This window comes from Triturus cristatus, chromosome 2_2 (assembly GCF_964204655.1).
Source record: "Triturus cristatus chromosome 2_2, aTriCri1.1, whole genome shotgun sequence".
Classification (NCBI taxonomy): Eukaryota; Metazoa; Chordata; class Amphibia; order Caudata; family Salamandridae; genus Triturus; species Triturus cristatus.
Genome location: NC_140582.1, coordinates 610,912,110 through 610,936,897, shown reverse-complemented (window position 1 = coordinate 610,936,897; position 24,788 = coordinate 610,912,110). Strand labels below are relative to the sequence as shown.

Genomic DNA, 24,788 nt, shown 5'->3' with positions numbered 1-24,788 from the left:
AATCATCGTGCCTAGACACGGGCGCGATAATTGAAAACAGATCGCTCACTGTGGCGCGCGCACGTGCACCACTCGGGGGCTTGTTTTTCTTCTCTCCTCTCTTTCCAGCTCTATTTATTTTGAAATTTTCACTTCCTATCCCTTACGCCCCTATTGGGGTTCATAATACACCCCTCCTTGCACCTCTTTTCGCCCAGGGGTTGTTCATGCAAATAGCAATGCACGTCCGACAGTCGACAAATATAAAATTATGAAAATGTATACAGATTGTAACCCAGTTATACTCGGTATCATTTTAGTTTCCTCGGGAAGATGAAAGGCGGAGCTCGGTACCGTTTTAGTTTCCTCGGGAGGCGGAGCCAGCATTGCAGGGACTCTCTAAACTATCTTAGCAGCACAGATGTTGCAGCCTTTTGGCAGTCCCAGCTGTGAAGCAAGGGGGCGCCTGGGCGTGCAGATGGGTATTGTGGGAAGCTGACGTAGGTGGGCAGTTTTACAAGGTGGCACTCAAGGGTCGATAGAAGAATATAACACTCATTTAAAGTGTTAGAAGCTGGCACTACCAGGAAGTGTGAGGAGCTGGCATTACTTGTGAATACTAGCTTCCAACAAGTGCCTAGATAACAATCAGTGTGTAGTAGGCGCTTTACAGGAGATTCAGATTGATGCTCACGGGCATGGGGGCAGAGTGGATGCATCCAGGGGTCTCTCGATGGTTACTTACTCCCTGCTTAGGAGAGTGGCTGCATCAATGCCAACCTTCCGGATGTTGTTCTTTTTCCAGTTTCAGGACCGCTTCTTCTTGGCATGTGGTATTTTTGGCATAGGTTGGACGTGAGTGGGGCCTTAGCACACGCAACGCAGGGAATGCCGCCCTCAGTGCACTGTGGACAGGAGACCCCCTTAACCCTGCTTTATTTATAAACATGGGCGCCTCGGGTGAGATCATAGGGAGGTTACACTTAGACGGGCTGGGGCCTGTTGTATATTAATAGCATTCCTCTGACACTGAATTACTGGTGTTTACAGCAGACAGCGTGTAATGTGGGGACAGGGTCTGCCCGCGCTGGGCAATGAGTGAGTCAGGCTGATCGAACAGAATATTGGCTCCTCTGCTGTAGACGGTGTTCCATCTCCAGCGGGGTGATGTATGCCATGCACGTCGAGGCCTTTACTCTGGGCACCCGGCAACAATACGCTGTTCGTCTTAGACCGCTCCCTGTTTGGCAGATGCCCACATCGAGGACCATTCCGTGCTGCTTGACTCCCGCTGAATAGGAGTATCAGCTGAGAGGCCACTATTTGAATGAGCACAATAACAACGCTGTATTTAACTGCCTGGACGACACGTCTATGTGGAGGGTTGTGTCTTTTTAAGACGTTCCTCAGCTCCCTGCATCTTGTGTGGATCAATTTAAGAGCCCAAAGGATCATTTGTCACCCCCACTCCTGCTAGACTGCGAACTGTCTTGCCTTTCACAGCGCAGTGGTGAAGATGTGGTGGCTGGGGTATTTTACTTTGATCCCCTAACGCCTTTGGAGAAATAATTTGGAAATGCCAGATAGATGAACGGGCACATCTGGTAAAACAAGCATTGGCATAGCCAATAGGTCTCGCCTCTGGGACCTTATAAGTGTTTAGTTTACCAGCACAATATCCTTGGTGCAACAACACTTATAAGGTCCCAAAGGCGAGACCTATTAGCTATGCCAATGCTTGTTAATATTTACAATCCACCCATAACGTATACACTAAAGGCTCACAGGGCAGGGTGCATAGTATTTATAAAGTAGGTATGTTCTGACAGTGAAAAATTCCTAAAAACTGGGTTGCCTTATTACACTTAATAAGTGCTAACTTCAGAATGGGAGCAGATGTGCTTATTAAACTCAAATGAATTACAATTTAAAATTCTCTTTAATGGGGAAGTTGGATTTGAAGTCACAATCTTAAAAAATGCTACATTTAAAAAGTTTTCAAAAAAGTGATGTATGGAAGGCTTGAATTAAACTCAGACACTGGTAATTACTCGGAAGGCATCCCAATCCATTGTTACTTTGCACACCATGCCACCTCAGTTTGGACCCAGCTATATGCAAACCAGTTTTGACCCTACTCCAATAGGAACAGTCCATTCCGAACTGCCAGACCAGGTCCTTCCTGAATCGGAACACATGCAACCAATGTCTGGTTTCACTCTAGTAGGGGCACATCGGCCAGTTGTAGCTTGGGTCCAGTGGCACATTTATAAAGTTGCCATTTTTTGCCCAAACAAACTGCGTCTCTCTGTCAGTGTCCTAAGTCACATGACTGTGATTAGCTATGCTGTTGTGGGATGTGTATCGCTTCCAGACATGGGAACAAAGAAAGGCATGGTGTGAGGGGAGTGGGTCTTCCTGACAGGATGGCTGAGGAGGAGCTGGGCTTTGCCCTTATCGCATGTCAAAAGGCCCGTGCTCCATCGCAATTGGCCTGAACTTGTGACTTAGTCTCAGTCCAGTACGACCAGATAACTGGTCGCAGCTGGGGATTTCTGCTTCTTGACACAATTTTTATTGAAAACATAAAAATTATATATCTCCGGCTCTACTGATTGGAGTATTGTTATTCTGGTATCCTTTTATTTATTAACATTTAGTCATGTTTTCTTAATTGGTTTAGGGTTTTTCTTGTGTTATGTTTTCACTGTATTACTATTTATGCGCTGCACAAATATTTTACACATTGCCTCTATGTTAAGCCTGACTGCTTTTGTACCACGCTACCAGGGGGTTAAACACAGATTAATTTAGTGACATTTTGGTTTACCCTGACAAGGATTGTGATTGGTGCTTTTGCGGAGCATCCACCCCTCTCAACCAATAACCCAATTTTTTACAATTATACCATCACATTGTACACTGCATCTGGATTGGCCCATGAAAAATGAGAAAACCAAAACATGCACTAAAGCCACTAATAAGCAGTTAAATATAGAACTGCCAGAACTGAAAAAGACAATGAGAGTGGACAGAGCAGTCCATGCTAAAGCAAGCAGGAAGTGCGTATATCTTTGGACCTCATACTGTGAACCTAAAAACTGCAAAATGTAATGGTCCTAATGAAGTCACCCTTCTCTCATTCTCCCAATACCTATTAATATCAATGTGATGTAGAAAATTGGTATACTGGTTGAGGGGGGCTAACCCTACTTAAGCAGCAACCACAATCTGTCAGGGTGAAACACAAACAAACCCCAAATTAACCTGTGCTTAATCCTCTAGACACAAAGTAGTCAGGCTTAACTTAGAGGCAAAGTGTAAATTATTTATGCAGCACTTCAAACAGTAAGAAAGTGAAAACACAACAAAACAAAGTCCACCGCAATTCAGAAAAAAAGATTGAAATTTAATAAACTATTTGAGATCAGAACAACAAAAATCGAATCAGTAGAACAAGAGATATGCAATTTAAACTTGTTAAGCAAAAATAGTGTCTGGAAGCACAAAGCACCAACTGTGGTTATCTGGTTGCACCAGACTGGGACAAAGTCACACCTACACCTAGTCGTGTGACCCAGGCTACAGGCTGCAGGCACCAAAAAGTCGGGACAAGAAAATGCCAACTTTCTAAAACACTCATTTTCAGAATTGTGACTTAATATCTGACTGTACCATTAAAGATGGTTTTAATTTACAATGCTTTAGACCCCATAACTTGATATTACTACTTGCTCCTACAGGAAAGTTAGCACTTATTGAATGTGATAAGCCAACCCCGTGTTATCCTATGGGAGAGGTAGACCTTGCGGTACTGAAAACCTTTTTATATAGCTTTTAGTATTAGTACATGCAAAAGTTAAAAGGACATGTCCAAATCTTTAAATGCACTGCACTCAGCCCTCCAGGCTGTAGAGGGTCTACTCTCAGGGTGACTTATATGCATTAAAAGGGAAGAGTTAGGCCTGGCAAAAGGTTTATTTTGCCAGGTCGAAATGACAGTTTAAAACGGCACACACAGATTGCAATGGAAGGCCTGAGACATGTTTTTAGGGAAATTTAAGTGGGTGGCACAATGAGTGCTGCAGGCTCACTAGTAGCATTTACTGTATGGCCCTGTGTACATGTAGCATCACATACTAGGTACCAGGGTAAATGAAATGTGCCAATTGGGTGTAAGCCAATGTTACCATGTTTAAATGAGAACCCACAAGCACTTTAGCACTGTTTAGCAGTGGCAAAGTGTGTAGAGACCTAGAGCCAGCAAAAACAAAGTCAGCAAAAACAGGAGTATGGAAGGCAATAAGTTTGGGGAAACCACGTCATGGACGTAAGGTCTAACAGTAGCCACCTGAAGATCCAAAGCAAAATTAACACATTGAAGAGATGGTGGACACCTTTGCATACCTGACTTGAGAGTTGAGAGAAAAACCTTGTGCACTGAGGGCTGTGGCAAACCCGAGATTAGAAACTAAGGTTGGGATTAAACAAAAGGTAGATGGATGTGCAAGACCATAGAAATGAGCACTGTGATCAAATAGGTGAGGAAACTCATTCTGGATTCCAGGGCTAGATTGTACATAGAGGAGTGGTTAATGCCAGAAGAGGCCTGCATCTCACATTACACAGGAGAGATAGGGCAGAACACTCAGATAAGTGAAAGTTGAGTCTTTGTCTTGGCCTAGAAACTTTCTGGGAACATCTCTGGTTGAAGCCAGTAAAGAAGGAAGACTTGAAGAGAGAGTCATCATTTATACAGACACCCAGGACACATTCGGGCAGAGGTATGAATGCACATTTTTACAGTTTCAGGGAGGTGATGTGAATTGCCCAGCATCACACGATTTTGTCATCAATGATTTATCATTGTATTTCTCTTCAGTATAGTTTCCGCACTAAAGGTCTCATTATGATGTCAGTGGGACTGCTACCGAAAGGCAGTCAGTAGTGGCCCCATAAACATCCAGGCCATCGGTCTGATCGCCACATTACGAGGCTGACGGTCGGTCCGCAGCAGTCTGGGGGACAGACCGCTGCCTCCAACAGGATCAAAGAACCCGTTGGAGCGGCGATCGGATTCCTAGCCCTACCATTAGGGCAGTGCCTGCACAGGCACTGCCATAGGGATTAGGATGTCCCTTTCCAACTGCGTTTTCATGGTGGTCCTACCATCATGGAAAGGCAGTCAGAAAGGGACTTTTGGGGCCCCAAGCATGGCCCCATCCACCCGTGGCCCACTAAAAAGTGGCCTCAGGGGCACATGTAGTGGCCCCACACAACCATGCACAGAGTGCATGGATGTGTGCAATAAGTGCCTTTTACTACTGAGGCTTGTGCTGTGGTCCTTTTCCTGGGTCACAGAACCAGCTACAGCAGAAAAAGGCACTTTCCGACCACCTGCACGGCAGTCCTATCACAAGGCTGATGGACCGCCGACACATTGTCGGACGATCACCTGCCTGCAGTGATCGGAATCAGGCCCTTAATTCTGTTTAGTATACCACTCTTGAGCCTTCAAAATGAATTCAAGTTTATGGCAACCAATACATTAAAAAGCCAATCTTTTTCACCTCTTATTAAAAAAATATCATAATTACTGAGGTGATTCTGTTGATTGTCAGCGTTAGTAGCTTGCTGCTAAAATTGAACACTCCGATTCCACCCACAGCATAGAACGTGTTCTGGCTTCCCACGCTGGACTCATCCCATAAACAGTGAGTCATTAAACCCAGCCTTTACAGACATATGTCGCAAAACTGTGATCTTTGAGGTGCAGCTCATTTCTGCCCGCGTTAATGTGAAAGCTAAGAGTTTTTAAAGACTAGTGTTTAAAACACTGAGAGCTCTTGGGAAGCCAGCTGCATACTCTAACTTTCGTTTTTTTTATTATAGTGTGGTGTATGTGACTGTATTGCAAACACGAGTCAAGTGGATGTCAATGACCCCTCATTTTATGATGGTCACTTCTTTTACATAGTGAATTTTTAATTTGACTTGCGTTCTCGTTAACTATTGGTCATGTTTGCAGAAAAACATATCTAAGCTGCATGGATACCAATAAAACGGAACAATGCATCATTCTTTGTTTCTTCACCTTTACTTTGTGAAACAATTCACAATACATTTTACAAAAGCAACATTATTTAGACAAAGTAGGCTTGCATTTAACCTTCAGTTTTTATGTTTCACCCATTGCAAGACTCCTGGTGTGCCGGCACTGGTAGTGGCTATGACAGTGGGAGCAAGGCAGCCACGCGCCTGGTGAGGTTCCACCTCCATTAGCTGCATACCCATGATGACAAGATGGAAAGCAGTACGGTGGCAGCCAAAAGAAGGCAGTGAAAGGCAATCAGCCACACTTTGGAGCAGCCACTAGCTGCAGTGTATCAGATGAATCACTCATGCTAGAGATTTACCTTTGTCAAGATGGAGACTGGTTGCATGGACACATTATTCGACCAAAGTGTGTCCATATTTTCGAACTTTCACCGTTTTCACAAAAAGGATCATTACAGTATAAGATTTAAGTACTTCCAGGGGAGTAACACAGGCTCCTGTAGTCCCTGTGGCGCAGGGTGTCCCCATGCCTTAAGGGAGTACCCCCACACTATCAGGGAGCCCCCATTTAGGCCAAGGCCAATGAATATCTGTGAGATATGGGTAACTCAGAGACGCTTCATCGCAATCTGAAGGGCAGCCCCATCCCTTTGCGTTATGCCACTGAACACTTCTGGCCTTTTTTTCTCAAAAAAAGATTAGATTTCAAAAAGAGTTGGTATGGTAGTGTTTGGAGATATGAGTCCAGTTCTCAGGCCACAAGATCGGCACAAGTATGGAATGCCGCATCAACTATCCTCACCAAAGTCAACTATTGGGGTAGGTCCTACAAGAGATGTCCTATCCTGCTGGAAGCCAAGCTGAACTTAAGAGGCAGTAAGTCACAAGAAGCCATGAGGACAGAGGAACAAACTGGAAGTCATGGATTCAAATTCTGGGAAGGAAGTCAGAGCCTTCCATCCTTCTGAAGTCAGTAAATTGAGTACGGAAAACTGGGTAATAGTTTACATATACTCTTGGAAACAGCACAAGTGTGGTATGTAGTACTACAAAAAACAAGTTATTTGTAGAAGAATCACAAGAGGTGCTTTCAGAAACCTTCCTGGGTAGCACATGGTGACAACACTATAGTAGTTCCAACACCCAGCTAGTTCCTAAGCTCAGAGGAAATCTTTACTACTCCATGTTTATTAATAGTTCTGGGAAACTAAGGCACCTTCCTCTGGCTCTATTGACCAGTAGCATTGTCAGGAACGTTTGGCACTGTGGTGGGAGAAAAGAGCTCTATATTTCCGTTGACATATTGACCTACAGCAACATCACATCCACAGTACTGACTAGTTTACAATAGTAAATATATACTTCCATATTTACATTTATCCTGACGATAAAGTAGTGGTCGATATTCTCGATTGGATATCTTTGTAGGTCAGTATTTTGACAGTCAACCCCTGGAAAGAACGTATGATGTGGTTCAGGCCATGGATTCTTCTGGCCCTGGCTCTAAGTCGGGCGCATTCAGGTCATTGCTAGCGGGCATCTAGCACTCTGCCTCTATATTGTGGATGCAATATTGTTGTCGGTCTGTATGGAGGACGAGAGAAAAATGTATGTGAGCAGTGGATGCCCTCGGAAGCTTGTGAAATTTTGGGGACCCTGGAGAGCTTGGTGTACATTGATGGCATTGAAAAGTCCTTGTGCCCGTGCCTTGAGGTTAAATAAACTTTTTTTAGTGGGGTTTATCAACAAATGGGCCCATATGACATTGAGGCTTGTGCAATGGACTGTTCTCTCAAGCTATTGGGTTTGGAGTCAAAACATTCTGTACACTTTGTGAATAGTTATAGAAAAGGGCAGCTATTAGGATAGTGACAGATGCACTACAGTGGCCATGTGGGACCCAATCTGAGATTGTCTTACCTGGTCTAAGATATAAGGGAAAGGGCATGGCAAATGGGACGGAATTCTATGTAAAAAGATACCACCCAGAATCTTAATGGTATTACTGGTTATGAATTTTCTGTCTTGCTCGGGATGAAACTGATTTCTATTATTCCTTTACTGTACACCCTCACATGGATATAAAGTGGTAAAGAGCAGATATCAACAACATAGGCTCAACCTTCTCTGTATATCACCATTTTGATACCTATATATATTACATAGTCATTACAAAACATAAGAGACTGTTACGACAAGCCAGAAACTCTAATGTTCTTTTCTGAGACAGGCATGATCAATGTAGACTGCAGACAATCGGGGATGCTCTTGAGTTGTGGGCCACCAGGGATACGGACTTTTGGTTGCAGGAAGCACTGCACCAGGAGGCGCCGCCTACAACACCTGACACCACGCTCTTAGGCACTTCTGCATTCCTGCAGCGCGGGATGCACCCGGGCACATCCCGTGCTAAGCCCAGGCCAAAGGCGGGCTTTGCACGCCTTTGGCCTGGGCTTAGGAAGGGCTGTGCCTGTCTGCGGTTATGCAAGGATGGGCTGGGCCACCTCTTTCGGCCAGTGGATCAAGGTACAGTGGAATTTAGTTATTTTCATCTCCCAGCCCTCTCTGCATTGTGTGCACACCCGCTGACTAATCCGCTTAACAGTGTGCAATCTTGTGCCCTGAAGGAGGCCTGGAAAGATGTCCCAGCGGAAACTAGATCTCAGTATGGGGGGGGGGGTCATCGGCTAAAATAAAGGACAGCACTTTTGATGGCTACCTCAAATAGGTAGTGGGGGTAGTTAATAAAGAAATCTCAAATGTAGAAAGAAGGCTCTCCCTTGCCCCCACTGCCTCCATCGTTGATGCTGATGCCATACCCGAACCTCATTTTGCCCCCGTAAATCAGCCCGAAGAGGCTGCTCCTGTGGCCAATAATACTCAGAGGACCCAGTAACAAGAACAGGGCCAAGTGCTTGAAGCATTGTCCCCACCTAAGTGCCCTTTACCCAAGCAAGGCTCCCCCTAAGCCAGCAAATCCAAGAGCACTAAACATAAAAGAGGCAACATCTGGAAATCAAGCAATTCCAGATCCCACTCGGGATCTACGGGGAAAGAGTCTGCAATCAGTGGTGGTCCATTCATGAACAGTGCCGGGGGCAAGTTGGACTATCTGGGTAAAATGGTTGAAGTGATTCTGGATGTCATATTGAAGGTACTGTTTGACCGGCTGGAGTCCATTGAGGGGGAATTAACTAGTCTCACCCAAAAGCTGGACCCTGTGAGCAACTGACCGGCCCGTACGAATGTTAGTAACTCTATGCCCAGCGAGGAGCAAGATAGTCTCTCCCTTGAGGCTGGGAGTTCAACCAAGATGCTAGGCTCTGGCGAAAGCATAAGCAAAGGTGAGGCAACTACACCTCATGCAACATCAGCTCACCAGATTCAGGTGTGCAGGAAGGAGGGGCCCTTTCCTGCTTGCAATAACACTCTCACAACTAGTACCAATCCGGGTTAGGTTGCCAGCGCTACTTGTAGGTGCAACCTCCCACTTACTGCTTACCCCTATGTCATTGTGCGTGTAGATGTGACAACCCATCAACTGAGGATCTAATTTATAAATCTATCCACTGGATCCATGACAACATCTGGTGCAGAGACAATCTATTCAATGAAGTGCTCAAGGCAAGAAGGGTGGCTGGGTGGGGAAGCTGCATTAGGAATTCTCGGGTGACTGTGTCATTGTTTCTTTCCGAACCCCGATAGTAGCAGGGAATCTGATTGGGGCCTTTCCCCAAGGTCAGCACAAGGTCAACAAAGTAAAGATCTAACTAACCCCTTGGCTACTTCTACAGGCCATTGGTCATTAACCCACCCACTCAATCCAGTCCACTCAAAGGGTGTACAGGGTGCAAAGCAAGCTGAACCATATTCCTATAACAGCCAGGTTCAGAATCAATTTGGACCTCTGGGGAGCCTGGGCAAGACTGGGTGTTCTACAAGAGGATGACCATGGCCCGGTCAGATACCCCAAAGGACATAGCATGGAAGAAGGTCTTGAAAGTCTTCAGCACTGAAGTGCTCCTGAAAATGGTGGTACTGTTCTGGTAGAAGGCCCAGCGCAAGCCCATTCCACCCCACTTTCCCCCCTTTTGAAAATGGCAGTGCTATCCCAGTTAGCCATGTGGACACTACCTACCAGATAGAAATAATTGATATTTCTACAAGAGACCTGGGTTACGGAAGTTGTAAGCTTGGATGGGGTTGTTGCTTAGATGGTCCTGGCAACTTCTTCCTCTTTTGGCAGAGCCAAGGGAGGACTGATGACCTACTTCCAAGTTACCCTGAAGTGCAGAATTTGCATGATATGCACTCGGAGTTCTGTAGTTCAAGCATTCTTCTTGATTTGGTCCAAAGGCGTACATATTGTTTTTATTAAGTTTTATATTGAGCACTTTGGTAAAGATGTGTGCACCAATATTAACGTACTGTCTAATTTTCTATTACAATACAGACAGGGTTTCAAATTGTGGTTGACAGTCATTTTAACATTAAACTTGTTTATACCCCACAGGTTAATGAGTTAGCCATCCTGGATAAAAGTTTGCACAGGAGATGTATCCCAGCAGCGGGACCAGAAAGTCAAGGCTCTTTTAACCATGGTTAATGTGTTCAATCTTATTAATGCCTGTGATGCCGTGGATTCCGCCTATTCTACTAATGCCACCTACGTTACGAGGGAATATGGGTCAATCATTGACTATATTTTTGTGTATAGAGCACTAATAGGGAGGGTCCAATGGGGTGGCACCTTTGTAACAGAACTGTGACCATAACCCCTTGTGGTTGGGTTTAAGTATCCACAAGGGGGAATGTAGGGCCATGTATCCCCATGTTTGACTTAACAGTTAAGTCTCAGGGTCTCCGTTTGGTGTGTAGGAATGCTGACTTGGGGGCCTGATGAAATATTTGTGTGCCAACCAAGTGCTTGACCTCCTTGGATGATCTGTGGGCTGAGGCCAATTGTTTTGCCCAATTGGGGCTAGCTATTTGTAACCTCCTCATGAAGCCAACTAGACCTGTCACCCCAGGGGCTAAATTCCTCTTACAGACAGGCATCTGCGAACCTGCACAGGGCTTTGAAGGAATAACCCAGAGATAGCCTGAAGAGCCAGGAGCTTCGAGCCAAGTATAAAGGTGCTCTGCATAGTAGGTATAAGGAGATTCAATTGAAGTACTGAGGGAGGTTGGTTCAATCTTGCAGACAAAAGGACTCCAGGACCTTCTGGAAGGTGGTTAAGGATATTGGCACCCTGGGATCTAGTGATAATTCAGTCAGTACTACTATTAGCCCAGAGGCATGGCTGAACCCTTTTAGTGTCCTATAAAACTCTGGCATGTCCCCAGAAAACTCGAATTCAGTGGTGGTGTTCCCAATAACACTGCAATTTACCCTGAAAAAGATTTTGGAGGCAAATCCTCACCAAATAAGGCTCAATGATCTAATGGGGTCTCAATAACTCGTAAAAGTCGGTCCCGGAATTCTGGGCACCATTATTATGCCACTCTTGTAATGCCTGCATCAGCTCCGGGCTCCTTGACTCACGGCATACTGCAATTATAATACCCATTTGTAGGTCTTGCCTAGGCAGCGCTTGCTCTGTCTCTTCATGTATTCAGTTATGGACTTTAAGCTCCGCCCATGCTCCCCCAATCTTTTTAATTGGTAACTGTCACTGTCCTTTGTATATGTTGGCTTTTGATTTGTTGATGGGCGTATTATTCCCTCCTTAGTACCTCCCTCTCTTCTGTTGTTACCTCCCATGAGGACTGGCCCTTTTACATTTGTTGTTACTCACTATGTTTAATTTACTGTTAGGGGGCACTATTTTGTGAGTTATTGTCTTTTTCAATATTGCTGTAGCAGGCATGGCATGCTGTCTCTTTCCTGCAACCCCTTCTTGTTTTAAGTATATGTAACGCTGCAAAGGAGAATGCTTTTTTTTTTAATCGTTCTTTCGTTCAGATTTCTTTGTGTTCAAATTGGATTAACATGCTGCAGAGGTAAATGTATGTTTTTTTTTAAAAACTCTTTCCGCTTCATGTGAATGGAAATATTTTCTGTGCTTTATATGTGTGTGTTGATTTATCTGCCAACTAGGCGCTTTTGTTGTGCAAGCAACTTTGACAATTTTTTTTATTAATTGTTATCAGCGCACCATGCCGCGCTTTCACTTTTGTAGTACCAGCCATGTCTTCCTTGTGTGCACCGCGTTTAATATTTAAAATTGCGGCAACGCTTTCGTTTTCTTCTACGTGGCTCACCAAAAACAGCTTTTCTCACAGCACCATTAAGCACACGGTCCCTTTCCATGTGCTTAGTGCACTACAGGCAGAATTATAGTGCACTTGTGGGTGGATGGCGGAAGCAGACACTGCGCCCCTTCAATGAGATTTGGTTGAAGTCTCCTGGGTTTTGGGTCTGCTTCTATTCCGCCTTTGTCGTTGTTCTCTCCCGGAAACATCTCTGGCTGTCAGAATTACATGACTACATATTCAATTACCTGATACCACACTCAGTAGTAAACTTTGTGCAACTTTTAATGTTCATGTGCCCTTTCATATTACGCGACTTTAAGAGTTGCTGCGTTGTTGTTTTGTACATCTTAAATAATTGCAGCCATGCGTATTGCTGTGCGCAGCTCGCCCAACTCTGGTTTTTTTTGTACATCTTAAATAATGGCAGCTGCATGTTTTGTGTGCGCGGCACGTCCACCTCAGTTTTTTTTACATCTTTGATAATGGCAGCCGCGTGTCTTGTTGTGCGCAGCTCACCCAACTCGTTTTTTTTTTACATCTTAAATAATGGTGGCCGCGCGTCTTGTGCGCAGCTCACCCAGCTCAGCATTTTGTTTTGCCATCTTAAACAATTGGGGTGCCTCTGTAGCACACTAGGCTGACTCTGTGACCCACACACCATCAGGTCCTGTCTAATTGAGTTAGCTGCGGTGCCTCTGTCTTCCAACCCTCCTGTTATCGGGGCTCCCCTAAAATAATTCACAGGAGCACTGATGTCTGCTGTGGCTCATCCCTGTCTCCCGAGGTCCTTCCTTTCACCCTTTTTCAACACAGTTTTGGGTGCCCCCATCTTCCTGGGGGGAATCCCCTTATCCCCCGACAGTGCTTTCCCCTCCCTTATATCCACCGCCTGCCAACCAGGATGTCAGCTTCTACAGCGTCACTCCTCTCTGTGCCTCTTCTGCTGGCTCCTCTCTAGCCTGCTTTGCAGTTCACACATCGGGGTTACATTTTTCCAATGATAATGTCTTTCATTTATGTGTTCTGAAAACCTACAAGCAGTGCCTAAACGTGCACTTTGTACTTATAGTCGTTGCTTATGAGAAGCAAAGCTGGCAGTAAAAGAGGGGCAGTTACTGCCAGCCTTGGTTCTCATAAGCAACGAATAGCTCAAACTCTCATAAATGCGAGACCTATTCCATTGCAAATGCTTGCTAAAAAGGGCGACCCGCAGTCCCCAAGTTGCTATCGTCCAATTTCCCTGCTGGACTCTGCAGTTAGATTTGCATGGAGGGCTGTGCTGGAGTGCCTGCTGATTTGTGTCAGGGAGAGTACAGGCTGTCAGAGGTGCAATATGGCTTCTGGAAGGGACTGGGCACGTTGAAGCAATGCAAACATTAGCAAGTATAGCATAGCGAGGTAGGGCTCCTTTTGCCTAGCCTTCATGGATCTGTCTAGTGTAGGTTTCTCAAACTAGTCAATTGTGAGCTATCGGTAGCTCCTAGACACCGTCAGAGTAGCTCGCCGCCTTGAGTTCCGTTTTAAATAAGCATAGGTGCACATTTTTCTTTCAAATTTAAGGGAAAGCTGTGTTCACCTTACATTATTATCACCAGGGTACAGATAGCAGAGCCTGATAATGAGCAGTGCTCAGTCCGATGTATAGACCAGGCTGGGGCACAGAGGTGAAGAACTGAAGTATTTAACTCTTAAATAAATGCCCTTGTCGACTCAATAGTGGTGCACAAGAACAAAATGATGTTTCTGATTGCTTTTAAATGGAAGAAAATTAAAATGAAAAGTTACCTTAATGATTAACTCTTCCTTTTACTTTTTCCCATTGCAAAGTCCCATTTACAAGCGGCAGGCACTTTGCCCCCAGTGGCCAGTAGACACTGTGCCATATTTATAACTGAAAAACAGTGTTTTTTTCCAAATGGGAGAAATGTGAGGTGAAGAAAAGGTTTTCTATGAAACAGTAAGTTTTAGGGCCTGACTACGATTACAGCGGTCCATTGGACCACCGTAGTCGAGGTGGTGGTCCGTGGACCGACAGACTGGCGGGCCACCTGCCATATTACAAGTTTGGCAATTGGAACCCCCCCCCACCAGGATCGCTGCAACCACCGGGTATCCTGATCCCGTGGCGGTAGCACAGCGGTCAGAGGCTGCAATATGCTGGCAGTGCAGCTGGGGCACCAACGACAATATTATGAGTTGCCTCACCGTGACCCTATCCACGGTGGTGAAACTGCCATGGAAAGGGTGGCGGTGAGGCAACTCCCCACTGTTGCCTCTGCATGGGGGTGCATGCAGGGCGGCACATATTGTGCCCCCCAGTTCCTGCACGGGAAGAAATGCACAACATGGTACATTTCTCCCCATGCCTTTCTACGGCTCTCCTTTGAGCCTTAAAAAGGCACCGTCGTGGGACTGCCAAAGCACACAACACCCACCAGGATTAAGCTTGTAATCCTACGGGCAGTCTGTCTTCGAGTTTGGTGGTCTTCCTGGAGCTGCTCCAGCATTCAGCTGGGGAAGGGTGTACCCCTGGGCGGTGTTTTGGCCCCAATTCTATTCTTATTGTACATCAATGGTCTTGAGGCTGCAATCTTGGACTGCGCTGCAAATGTCACCCAAGTGGGCAAGAAAAAAGTCCCTGAGTTACTTTAAGCGGACGACAACGTCTTATTTGGGAGAACACAAACAAGTTTATACATCTTATTTCAGGAGTCTGACAGCTTAAATCGGTCTCTGGGTCTTGTCATGAAACATTCCAAATACTGCACCATGTCCTGTGGCCCAAATCTTTGAAGACGAAGAGCGTATTCCTCCAAGGTCAACCTGTCGCCTCTACACAGGATTTTTTGTACCTGGGTGTGGTCTTCAATGATGGGGGTAACTGGGGACCTTGTAAGCATAAGGTCTCCCAAAGGTTTGCTAGTGCAGCCGTTTACCTTTGCATCTGAGCTTCGCGCATTGGTAGAAGGCCCATAGCCCCCCTGTTGGAGGTCTTTAGGAAAAAATGCTTCCTCATCCTCAACTATGGTGCTGGCATCTGGGAATACTCCAATACCACCGCCTTGAAGAAAGAAGAGAACAGTGTGTTGTAGCACCTTTTAGGAGTCACTCCAGCTTGTGCCAGCTATATTGTTCACCAGGGCTCAGGGTTGAGTATGTAGAAGATTGCATCAAACCCTTTGGCACTATGATGTGCTGTCTGGGCGAACCCGCAAGCAGGTCTTAATAGGAAGGTGATCATCGACTGTCTTGCTTGTGACAAAGGTTTGGGCATATCCTGGTTGCAATATATTAAGAATGAAATGTCTAACCTGGGGAGACCGAACTCTTTTTTGCCCCCACTGCTTTGTCCAATGCTGACTTAACCTGGGCCAGAAATCGGTCCAAATTAGGAACAGGTGGCTTAGAGAGGAAGGCGAGCTCACTAAGATCTCTGTAAGGGTGTACGTGAACCTACAAACCACGCCTAATATGGAGCTGTATCTGTCATAGGTGAAGCGACCTCGGATAGAGTCTTTTTAACCAGATTTAGATTCAGCCTTGTGAAGTGGCATTTGGGTTTTCCCCAGGTCAATTTGTTTCCAGCAAAGTACTACTCTGCCCTTGTGATGAGTCATCACCCCATATGTTGCTCCATTTCACTTTCTTTTGCAAGTATTAACTAGCATACTCCAAAAGATTTATAGTTACATTAGAGTGTGCCATCAGAAGGTGTACTGATGCCTTGTGTACCTGCAATGACTAAATTCCCCCACATACGGTTGCAGCATTTGATCATTTATAAAGTGCGCTATTGCCAAAAGAACACAAATGGTATTTTAACTCACAGATGCCCCAACTTACACCAGTCCAAATGCTAATACAATGGCATTTTCTGATGGGTCGGCCCTGGGTGCTGACCCCTACATAATGATTTTCTAACCCTGACTATTTGGCTATAGACTTTTTTTTAATCTATTTAATGTTTTAGTATCGCCTGTTTTTATCATGTAATTAACTATTTGCTGTTTTTAATTATGTGCACAGATGATGCCCTGTCAAATATTTTAATGACGTATGAATGTCAGTATTGTGCTATTAGGGCTGTTTTTGCCAGCAAAATAAAGTATAATCTGATCTGATCTGACTGCAGACAATCTGTAGGACACTATTGTAAAATTTTCTAAAATTATATATTTACACATGACCAACACTCAATTGAACATGCTTGATGCAAGCTTGGTTTTAAAAAATGGTTGAGACGGTTTTCTCCGTAAGCCACATAACTTCAGAACATTTTTACTGCGTCATGCACATCTATGTTAATTCAACAAAGCTAGTTTTGGGGGGAAATTAAATGCAATAGGCTTAACGTTTGACTTTGTGTAAGACTTTGAAATGGAACATTACACTGCCTTCTAGCATCACCAACTTTGATGGTTTCAGCAGAGAAAATATCTGCTAAACCTTTCCTATCTGACATAAAAAGCAAGCTTCAGCACTCTGATTGTCATGTTGAAGCCATACATGTTTTGTGCTGAAGTCCAACCTCCAGAGTGATGCTCTAATTAAACTTGGAAAACCCACTGTGTGGAACATTCTAAGAAAGACACTCAATAGCACTGTTTTTCAATACACCGCCTTAAGTTTAGTAAATCACAACCATTAGTTTCAATTCAAAAGCCTAAACATTATGATTTTACATTATACCGTTTTGAATTACTCACCAATTCTCCATAAATTAAAGTCTTGAAATAATACTTTTACTCTAAAAAGGTCATTGTTTAATGCACTCTCAAGGTAAGTTGAGTGTCATCCTTCTTCTGTCAAATGAGTAGCTGTCCTATGAGGCAGGCATATGTTGTAATTTATCTCCACTATGGAATGCTTGTTCTACACTTAGACAATTGATTAAAGTCACTGACTAATCTGATCACAGATTTAATTCAGTAATTTCTAAGAACAGGTGGGATTCACTAAATCAAAAAGACAATATTACAATTACACATGTTGCAAAGGAGACAATCAAAAATCGTTTTATGATTAGTCTTCTTACCCCAAATAGTTTAGAATCCTAATTACTCGATCACTCTTAGATTATTAGAGAACATAAATTAATCAAACTATAGTACAAAGGAAGTTCCAATGAAAAGACAATATTAAAATGCCTCATTTATAATTGATATCTAAATTTGTTTTAGAAAATGCCCCTTTCTTGTAGATATCTAAAGCAACATTAAAATGAGGATATTTCTGAAGAACATAATCCATCATCTTAAAACATGATCATTCTTTGAGACGGGGCCATTCAAAAACGAATATAAACACAGGGCTGTAAGCCAGATGTTAGAGATTAAAAACAGAGTATGATAGGTAGCTCTACAAGTCGAGTGCTAATCTTAGGATATACATAGAATTTCGCAATAAACTGCCATTTCTCTATTGTATTATGTACTTGGCCAATCACAATAATTATATAACAATGAGTGAGATCCAAACACACCCTCTTTACTCCGAACTCCGTGAGGATGGAAAATACATTGGATATGACAACTTTCTTGTGTGATATTACTATAGCTAAAAACAAGTTTAGGAGTTATGATGTGTTTGCAATATATTCACTCAAATGACTTCCAAACAAAGAAGAAACAACAACACCCATTATCAGGCAATCTGTTTTTTGTCTTTCTCTATATCAATGGTCTGAAGAATATTGTATTAATATTATGATATAGCAGAATACCTATTGACAAAGCTGATATTGAAAGATAAGTGAAATCCCCTAAAGAACTTTGATTAAAGCAAGACTTTTTGTAAATACTAAAAAACAGTCTGTAAGGCAATGTTTTTCAAACTTCTCTATGCTGTGCCTCTGTTCCCTCCAACCCCCATGTCAAATATAATCATCAGTCCCTCCCAAGGATGACAGACATATTTTCTAGCAAATATTTGACTAAACATATTTAACAAGTCAAACATTGCAGTTATGTTCAGTTACAGCTCTAAAACTTCAACCATATACATGATAGCCAAAATTCGTTTGGTATCCAGGCCTCCCGAAAAGAGTAAAAGCATATGCAATGTGATCGTTTATTAGAAATTATGGGAAGGGGCTGAAGTTATTTGGACCCTCTCTTCCCTACCGCCGCCCCCACTTTGACACCTACTCCCATTTAGGACATGAGTATCAAAATTTGAAACTGATGGCTTTTACAGAGTGACTCACTCCACACCATTTTCTTTCACTAAAAGCATAGCACTTGTTCAATTCTTATTTTTGTATTTTAATCTCACTACACAATTCAATAGGAGTCACAATTAAAGGGTTGTAATCTCAGTTATGATCTTCAGTCAGATGCTATAGCCCCTCTCTGTACCCTTTCCGTGTTCTATGAGATCTCCAATGTTTACTGTTGCCTTTGATGATGCATGCACCGGCATTAACTAGACACGGATGCATATTACTTATGTTTAACCCACTGGTTACATATTCAAATCAATTCATCCTTTCTCACCCAAGGTATTCCCTCATAAGAAAGTCTTAAACCCTCCTGCCAGATTCCTCAGCATGCATTTACAGGCAAATGCATCAAATGAAAAATCGGTCGCAAACGGGCATATTCTCAGAATCTGCCCTTTGCGACCGGTATTTTTGCATTTGGGATGCATCATCCCAAATGCAAAAATCGCAATTTAAGTAATCTCTAAATTGCGATTACTTAAATTGAGATTGCATTTAAAGAATCCAAAATTGAGATTCCTTAAATGCAATCCATTAAAGTAAAGAAATTAGCGATTTCACTAATAGGTTGCGCAAATTACCATGAAGTTGAACTTCATGGTAATTTGCAAAACCTTTTAAAAAAGCACTTTTGTGCATTTTTCAAAGTTTCATGTTGCGCACACAGATGCCCTTAGGGCATCTGTGTGCGCAACATATGTGCACAGGTCAATTCCAGGGGTGCAACAGGCTGTTCCTTTTGACACCCTTGCACCCTGAAATTGCATGTGCAATTTGCGAGTACCTATTGGTACTCGCAAATTGCGCTTGCAATTTCCCATACATTCCTATGGGCCAGTAGGCCCATAGGAATGAATGGGAAGCTATTCCTTATTTGCGACTCGCAATTTGCGAGTCGCAAATAAGGAATGTGTAGGAATCGATATTATTATAGCGATTCCTACATGCATAGGATTTTGCGAGTCCTTAATTGCGAATCCTTAATATTCGCAATTAAGGACTCGCAAAATCCTAACTTGATGCATGTGCCAGTATGTCCCTTATTCTTTTCGACGGCTAAGCCCTACTTTGCCTAATTAATGTTTGTTGCAGATGTAGTAAGGTAGAGGGCACACCTCTTGTCCCAGGTCTTTAAAGTGGCAGCTTTTCACTGTGGTGTCTCAATGGCGAACTTCCTTTTGAAAATGAATAGCTGGATGGAGACAGCATGGCAGGTCCTGTGCAGTGGCATGACATCTTCAGCAGTTAGGGCCCAATGAGCTGAGTGCTATCGAATACCCAGGCATGACAGTTGTGGCTTCTGGGCAGATTCATCAGAGGCGATGTGCCTTTGCCAGTTGCAGCTTGCCAGGCTGAATCGGGGTCCCACATAAGTGGCAACATGGGTCCACTTTTCTGATATAAGCAGCAATAACACCAGTTCTCCTAGCCACAGGCTGCCAGGTAACTCAGTGGTACTTGTAATTGCAAAGTCTTACTGCAGTGCTTGTCAGCCTTAATCATGCTGCAAACGTCTTCAGAAAGTATTGGTCACACTGTTCATAGAGACCAGGAGACCTAACTCACAGCATGGTGACTCCTGACTTTGCTCTCTAAGGCTGTCAGCTTTCTCTTGGCAATCCTAATGCTGGAAATATGCTGGTATTTTCCTCATGGACAGTTTCTCTTCCAGCAGGGCCAGGCCCACTATTTACCTTTCTCAGCAGACAGGCAGCCTTCTATGTTATGAGTGTAAATTTGTAAAGCGCAAACATATCACCCCTAGAGGTATCAAGGCGCTGGGTGCCTTTGGGGGAGATTAAGTGAGCTATTGAACCGTCACATGAGTCTGAGCTGAGATGCTACTGGCGCTGGGATCGAACCGTCAGCCCCGCGCTCTGGAGTCAGCCGCTCTGGGTGCTGCGGAACACCTCTCCAGTTCTAAGCACTAAAGCACTAGGCACACTATCAGCTCCTCCAGCAGAAAGTGCAGACTTCAGGTGATGCCACTCACCTGGCTAGACTGCAAACACCGGTCCTGGTGACACAGTGTCTGAGTACTCTGTGGAGGAATCCATTTCTTGGTCATAAATAAATTGGAACTGAAATAAAGTGGGATGGTTTGTATGCCACTTTCATAAACATTTCAATGTGAATTCACTATGTAAGTCTTAAAAAACTTTTTAGGGATGTTCTCTTTCTGGCTGTTCTTTAGACACAGCCTTGTGCAGGTTGATAGCTCTCATACTGGGAACTAATGAGACTGGCTGCAAGCAGTAGTATCCAAAACAAAGGCACACTGGAGGATGAGTTCTGTCTGTTACATAAGAGGGGCCAGTAGGCTCCCTTTTCCTTAACACATATTAAAAAGCCTGGTCATACTACTGATTCCATTGTACCTGGTTACAAAACACAGTATGCTGCCATCACCATTTTGTCTGATACACTATCAATCAATCAATCATAATACTTTATTTGGTATGAAAAAATACCATAAAAGTACAGATAAAATACACCATGCTATAAAAACAAGACTGATACACTAAAAGAATGGACAACAGTCCAAGGCCCATTATGAGCCCTAGAGTTGGGCAGAATTTGATTCGCGGACTGCTGTGGAGTTACATAAAACCTCTGCGAAATTCCGCTTAGCGCAGGTAGTGCGTTCCACCACCCAGAGCGCTAGAGGACGCAGCAACTCGAGTTGATTTTGCTGACACTCAAGTAGATTCTCTACTCAAGGGGCAGACTTCTGACCATGAACAGTCGCGAATATCTGAGTTAGAAAAATCTTGCCGTATGTATTCCTAGCAATGGGAAAATGCATTAGGGGACGCCAACTCTCACTTGCCAACTTACCTTTAAGGAGCCACGCCAGAAACAATTTCGCATGCGGCAATTGCAGGAATTATGTCGGAATTCCATGTTAAAAGTGTAATGTGGAGTCACCAAAATTTCCCCAATTCCATGGCCTAAACAAAATATTCCACCCACCCCTAATGAGGACACCCTTCAGGTCACAGAACATGTTCTGGGCCTGACATTTTAAAGGGCCAAGCTGTGGCCTCAGTGCATACTCTAGATAAGTGTGACATCATTCCAAAAGAGAAGGCAGGAATACTAGTTTCATATGCAATCGGGCACTCAGGACACGGGTACAGGCCTTTTACCATCCACGGGACGTTCCTGTCCCAACAGTTACACTGAAAGAAGTTGGATATATCTAAACTGTAATATTATGAATGTATGAAATAAACTGCTTACATGAACACTATAGCGTCACATTAAAATGAATAGCATGTTGTAGTGTATTTGGTATTTATATAGCACTTTCTATACCCCTTTAAAGGGCATGAGCATTTTTGTGGGTGTTTCAGTTCTGCTAGTTATATGTGCTTCAAACCTCTGTTAAGGTTGTGAAGCACTCTCATTTTAATTGGGTTCCTGGGAACCCTTCAGATTGCATAGTTGAAAGGATGCTGTTTTTATGAATTGACATGTATGGGATATGCTGAATGCAGTGTGTATGGTTTGATGGTATGGTGGACACATCTTGCATTTAATGTTGCTGGGCATAAGCATGAGTGCAGCAGAGATGAGTGCAAGCAGGCACAGCTAAGCATGAAGCTACTTACCTTATTGTGGGTGGCAGTATCATACAAGGACAGAACTACTGATGCTAACAGGTTTACTGAATGGAATAGACCCAGGAGAAATGGAACATTGGAGGTACTGTTAAACCACCAAGGAGTAATTAAAGTCTACCCAGTGGCAGCTGATGAGCAACCCAAAGAAGGAGCTATTAAACCATCAAGGAGTATTAAATTAATGAAATGAAATGAAGTCTACCAAGGCTGAGTACTGAGTTTGAGTCTATTCAGAAGCCCAAATATGAGTATATCTGCAGGGAATTTACCAGCGCCAAATGTATGCTTTTTTTTGCCTCAAACCATGTTTCATGAGAAGGGGAAGGGTTTACAGTGGATCTTTCGGGCACTAACAGGCAGTTTATAAGTGACAACTGCATAACTGAAGCTTTTGCATTTGACTGTGGCATCTGTTTATATATATTTGACTGAACTTTTGAATATATCGATTTTCTGCAGAGTCCTGTACACTACATCTGTGGGAATTGCAACCAGTTCCCACTTGTATTTCCTCCCCAGCCCCTCAGTGAAAAGAGGATGACATGTAAATTATTGCCCACCATGTAATAAGCCTTTATCACGTAGATTCCACTTTTCTGGTCAGAACATTTCTTCTCAGTAGACCATATTCTAAGAGCCGGCCATGCTCTTCAAGCAGGCATTTAAGACTCTACTCCACACACGGCTGGCACCTCTATAACTAGTGGTTAGGCCTGAGGGGAACATCAATAAGCCATCAATTTACAGGAAAAGGTCCTGCAAAACTACTTTTTGTTAAGTAGATGGAGGGCCCTCTAGTAGCAACATGATACTTTGGCCACAGCACTTGCATTTTTCTGCTTCCATGTACTTAGAGTGAGTCTATTTATGTCAGACCTTTTTCCAAATCGATTACTGAGCTGAGGAACACAATAGTCGTGACATTTGTAATTTGGAACATTTGTAAGGGGCATGTGTGGATACGTGTCTCATTAAAATGTAAGCTACAAAAAAAATTTAAAAGCATATGCAGTCGCTTTTTAGGTATCTTAAAATTGTGAATTACTTACTGTTTTCAGAGAAGCCTGCTGTCATTCTTCAAAAAAATCATTTATAATTTCATTGTGCGGGCGAGTTGATCAGTTCTAGACCAAGCAAGTTTTGCGCCATGTCCTTACGCCCTTGCAGGCAAGCTAACATCCTTTTAATGAATCATGTATTCACTTGGGACAATTTACTAAGGATCAAAAGATAGGGAAAGCCATTTTAAATCCTTAATACAATCTGATGTACCAATCTCAATACGATTAAAAGACTCGACGGAGGCTTGAATGAGCAAGCTTGTGTGACATTTCCAACTCAGCGGCCGGATGCAGACTACCCGGAAGAGATAACTGAGTCAACGGTGAGCGCGCGCACAACGTAAGCACGTCTGGCACAGTTCAATCCCGTCTTGCAGCCTGGAAACCAGATAACAAAAGGTTGGCAATGTGCTCTCTGGCAATGTGCTCTCTGCTCTTTAATTAAAGAGATGCTATCAGATAGGCAGACATCCCATTGTGCACATCGTGTCGTTCTAAGCAATAACACGCGCAGGAATGAATACCTGCGCTCGGCGTTTTATTTCTATTTACTTTGGAACCACTTAAGAATACTTGCATACGAAAATTGCTTTGTGGGTTGTTTGAAGCCACTGCCAATAAACACCATACCATCAACATACTCCCAAGGCCCACGTTGTAAGAGGCCCGGTAAATGAACCGGATTTTATCCAACCTTGGAATTACTGATACCAGAGTTAACTGTACTGCGGCGGGGTAGAATGGCTCGGAGGAGGAGGGGGGGGGGGGGGGGGGGGGTTTGGGCGGGTCATTGGAGATCTTCTTAATCAGACCTATAGCTGCCAGGGTTTAAGATTGCTATGTGTGACATTTTCATAATTTATGTGTAATTATGAGTGACATTTCAACAACTGTGAGTGACACTTTCTCGTGAGTAAAATCAAAATGAGGGGGAAATATAAATATCAGAAATTACACCCATTAAAGCAAAGTAATGCGAAACAGTAATGTAAGGACACTAACCGGTGACAGACTGGGCAACACTTTAGCGAAAGTAAAACCAAGGAATGACATTTTATGTAAAGAGAAAAACATCTAAAACGTGCATCTTTGTTGAAAAACTTCTGAAATGAAATGTTCACCAACCTAATTTATTATAGAGGACACTTCTCATTCTCTGCAACACCACAAGGTCTAGCAACAACTGGCACTTACTCCTTTATCAAAGAGTATTCCAAGATGGCTTGTACCATTAAAGCTCTGCTATCTGAAACCGTTAGCACAATCTGTGGCACTAAGACCAACTACCATGGAGCAGCTCAATGTTATGTTATATTATGTTATGTTATATTAAAAGTATTTATTAAGTGCACGTTCACCGGACGGTTTCTTGGTGCTGGAGTGGTAAGTAAGGTAGCAGCAGAGGGAAGAAGCCTAGTTGTCATATGCCTGGGGTAACAACCAGGTCTTCAGCTGTTTCCTGAATAGTGCACAGGAGGTAACACATCTCAACTCCACAGGGAGCGAATTCCAGAACTGGGGGGCTAAAACTGTAAATCGGGAGCCACCATGTTTCTTGCGTTTAAAAGTGGGAGTGACTAACAGATT

At 43.5% G+C, this 24,788-nt stretch overlaps 1 protein-coding gene across 2 annotated transcripts in view; it reads right to left on the bottom strand.

Moving 5' to 3' along the window:
* TLL1 (tolloid like 1) overlaps positions 1 to 24,788 on the bottom strand; it is a 416,213-nt gene that overhangs the window by 295,885 nt on the left and 95,540 nt on the right. Inside the window, exon 1 of one of the 2 annotated variants that reach the window (XM_085641792.1) lies at positions 23,190 to 23,324. The exons of the other annotated variant lie outside the window; for it this stretch is intronic. Coding sequence (XP_085497918.1) covers positions 23,190 to 23,214 — 25 coding nt within the window. The 5' untranslated portion in view covers positions 23,215 to 23,324. Of the gene's footprint in view, positions 1 to 23,189; positions 23,325 to 24,788 lie in introns of those variants that run through there. 2 annotated transcript variants of the gene reach the window in all.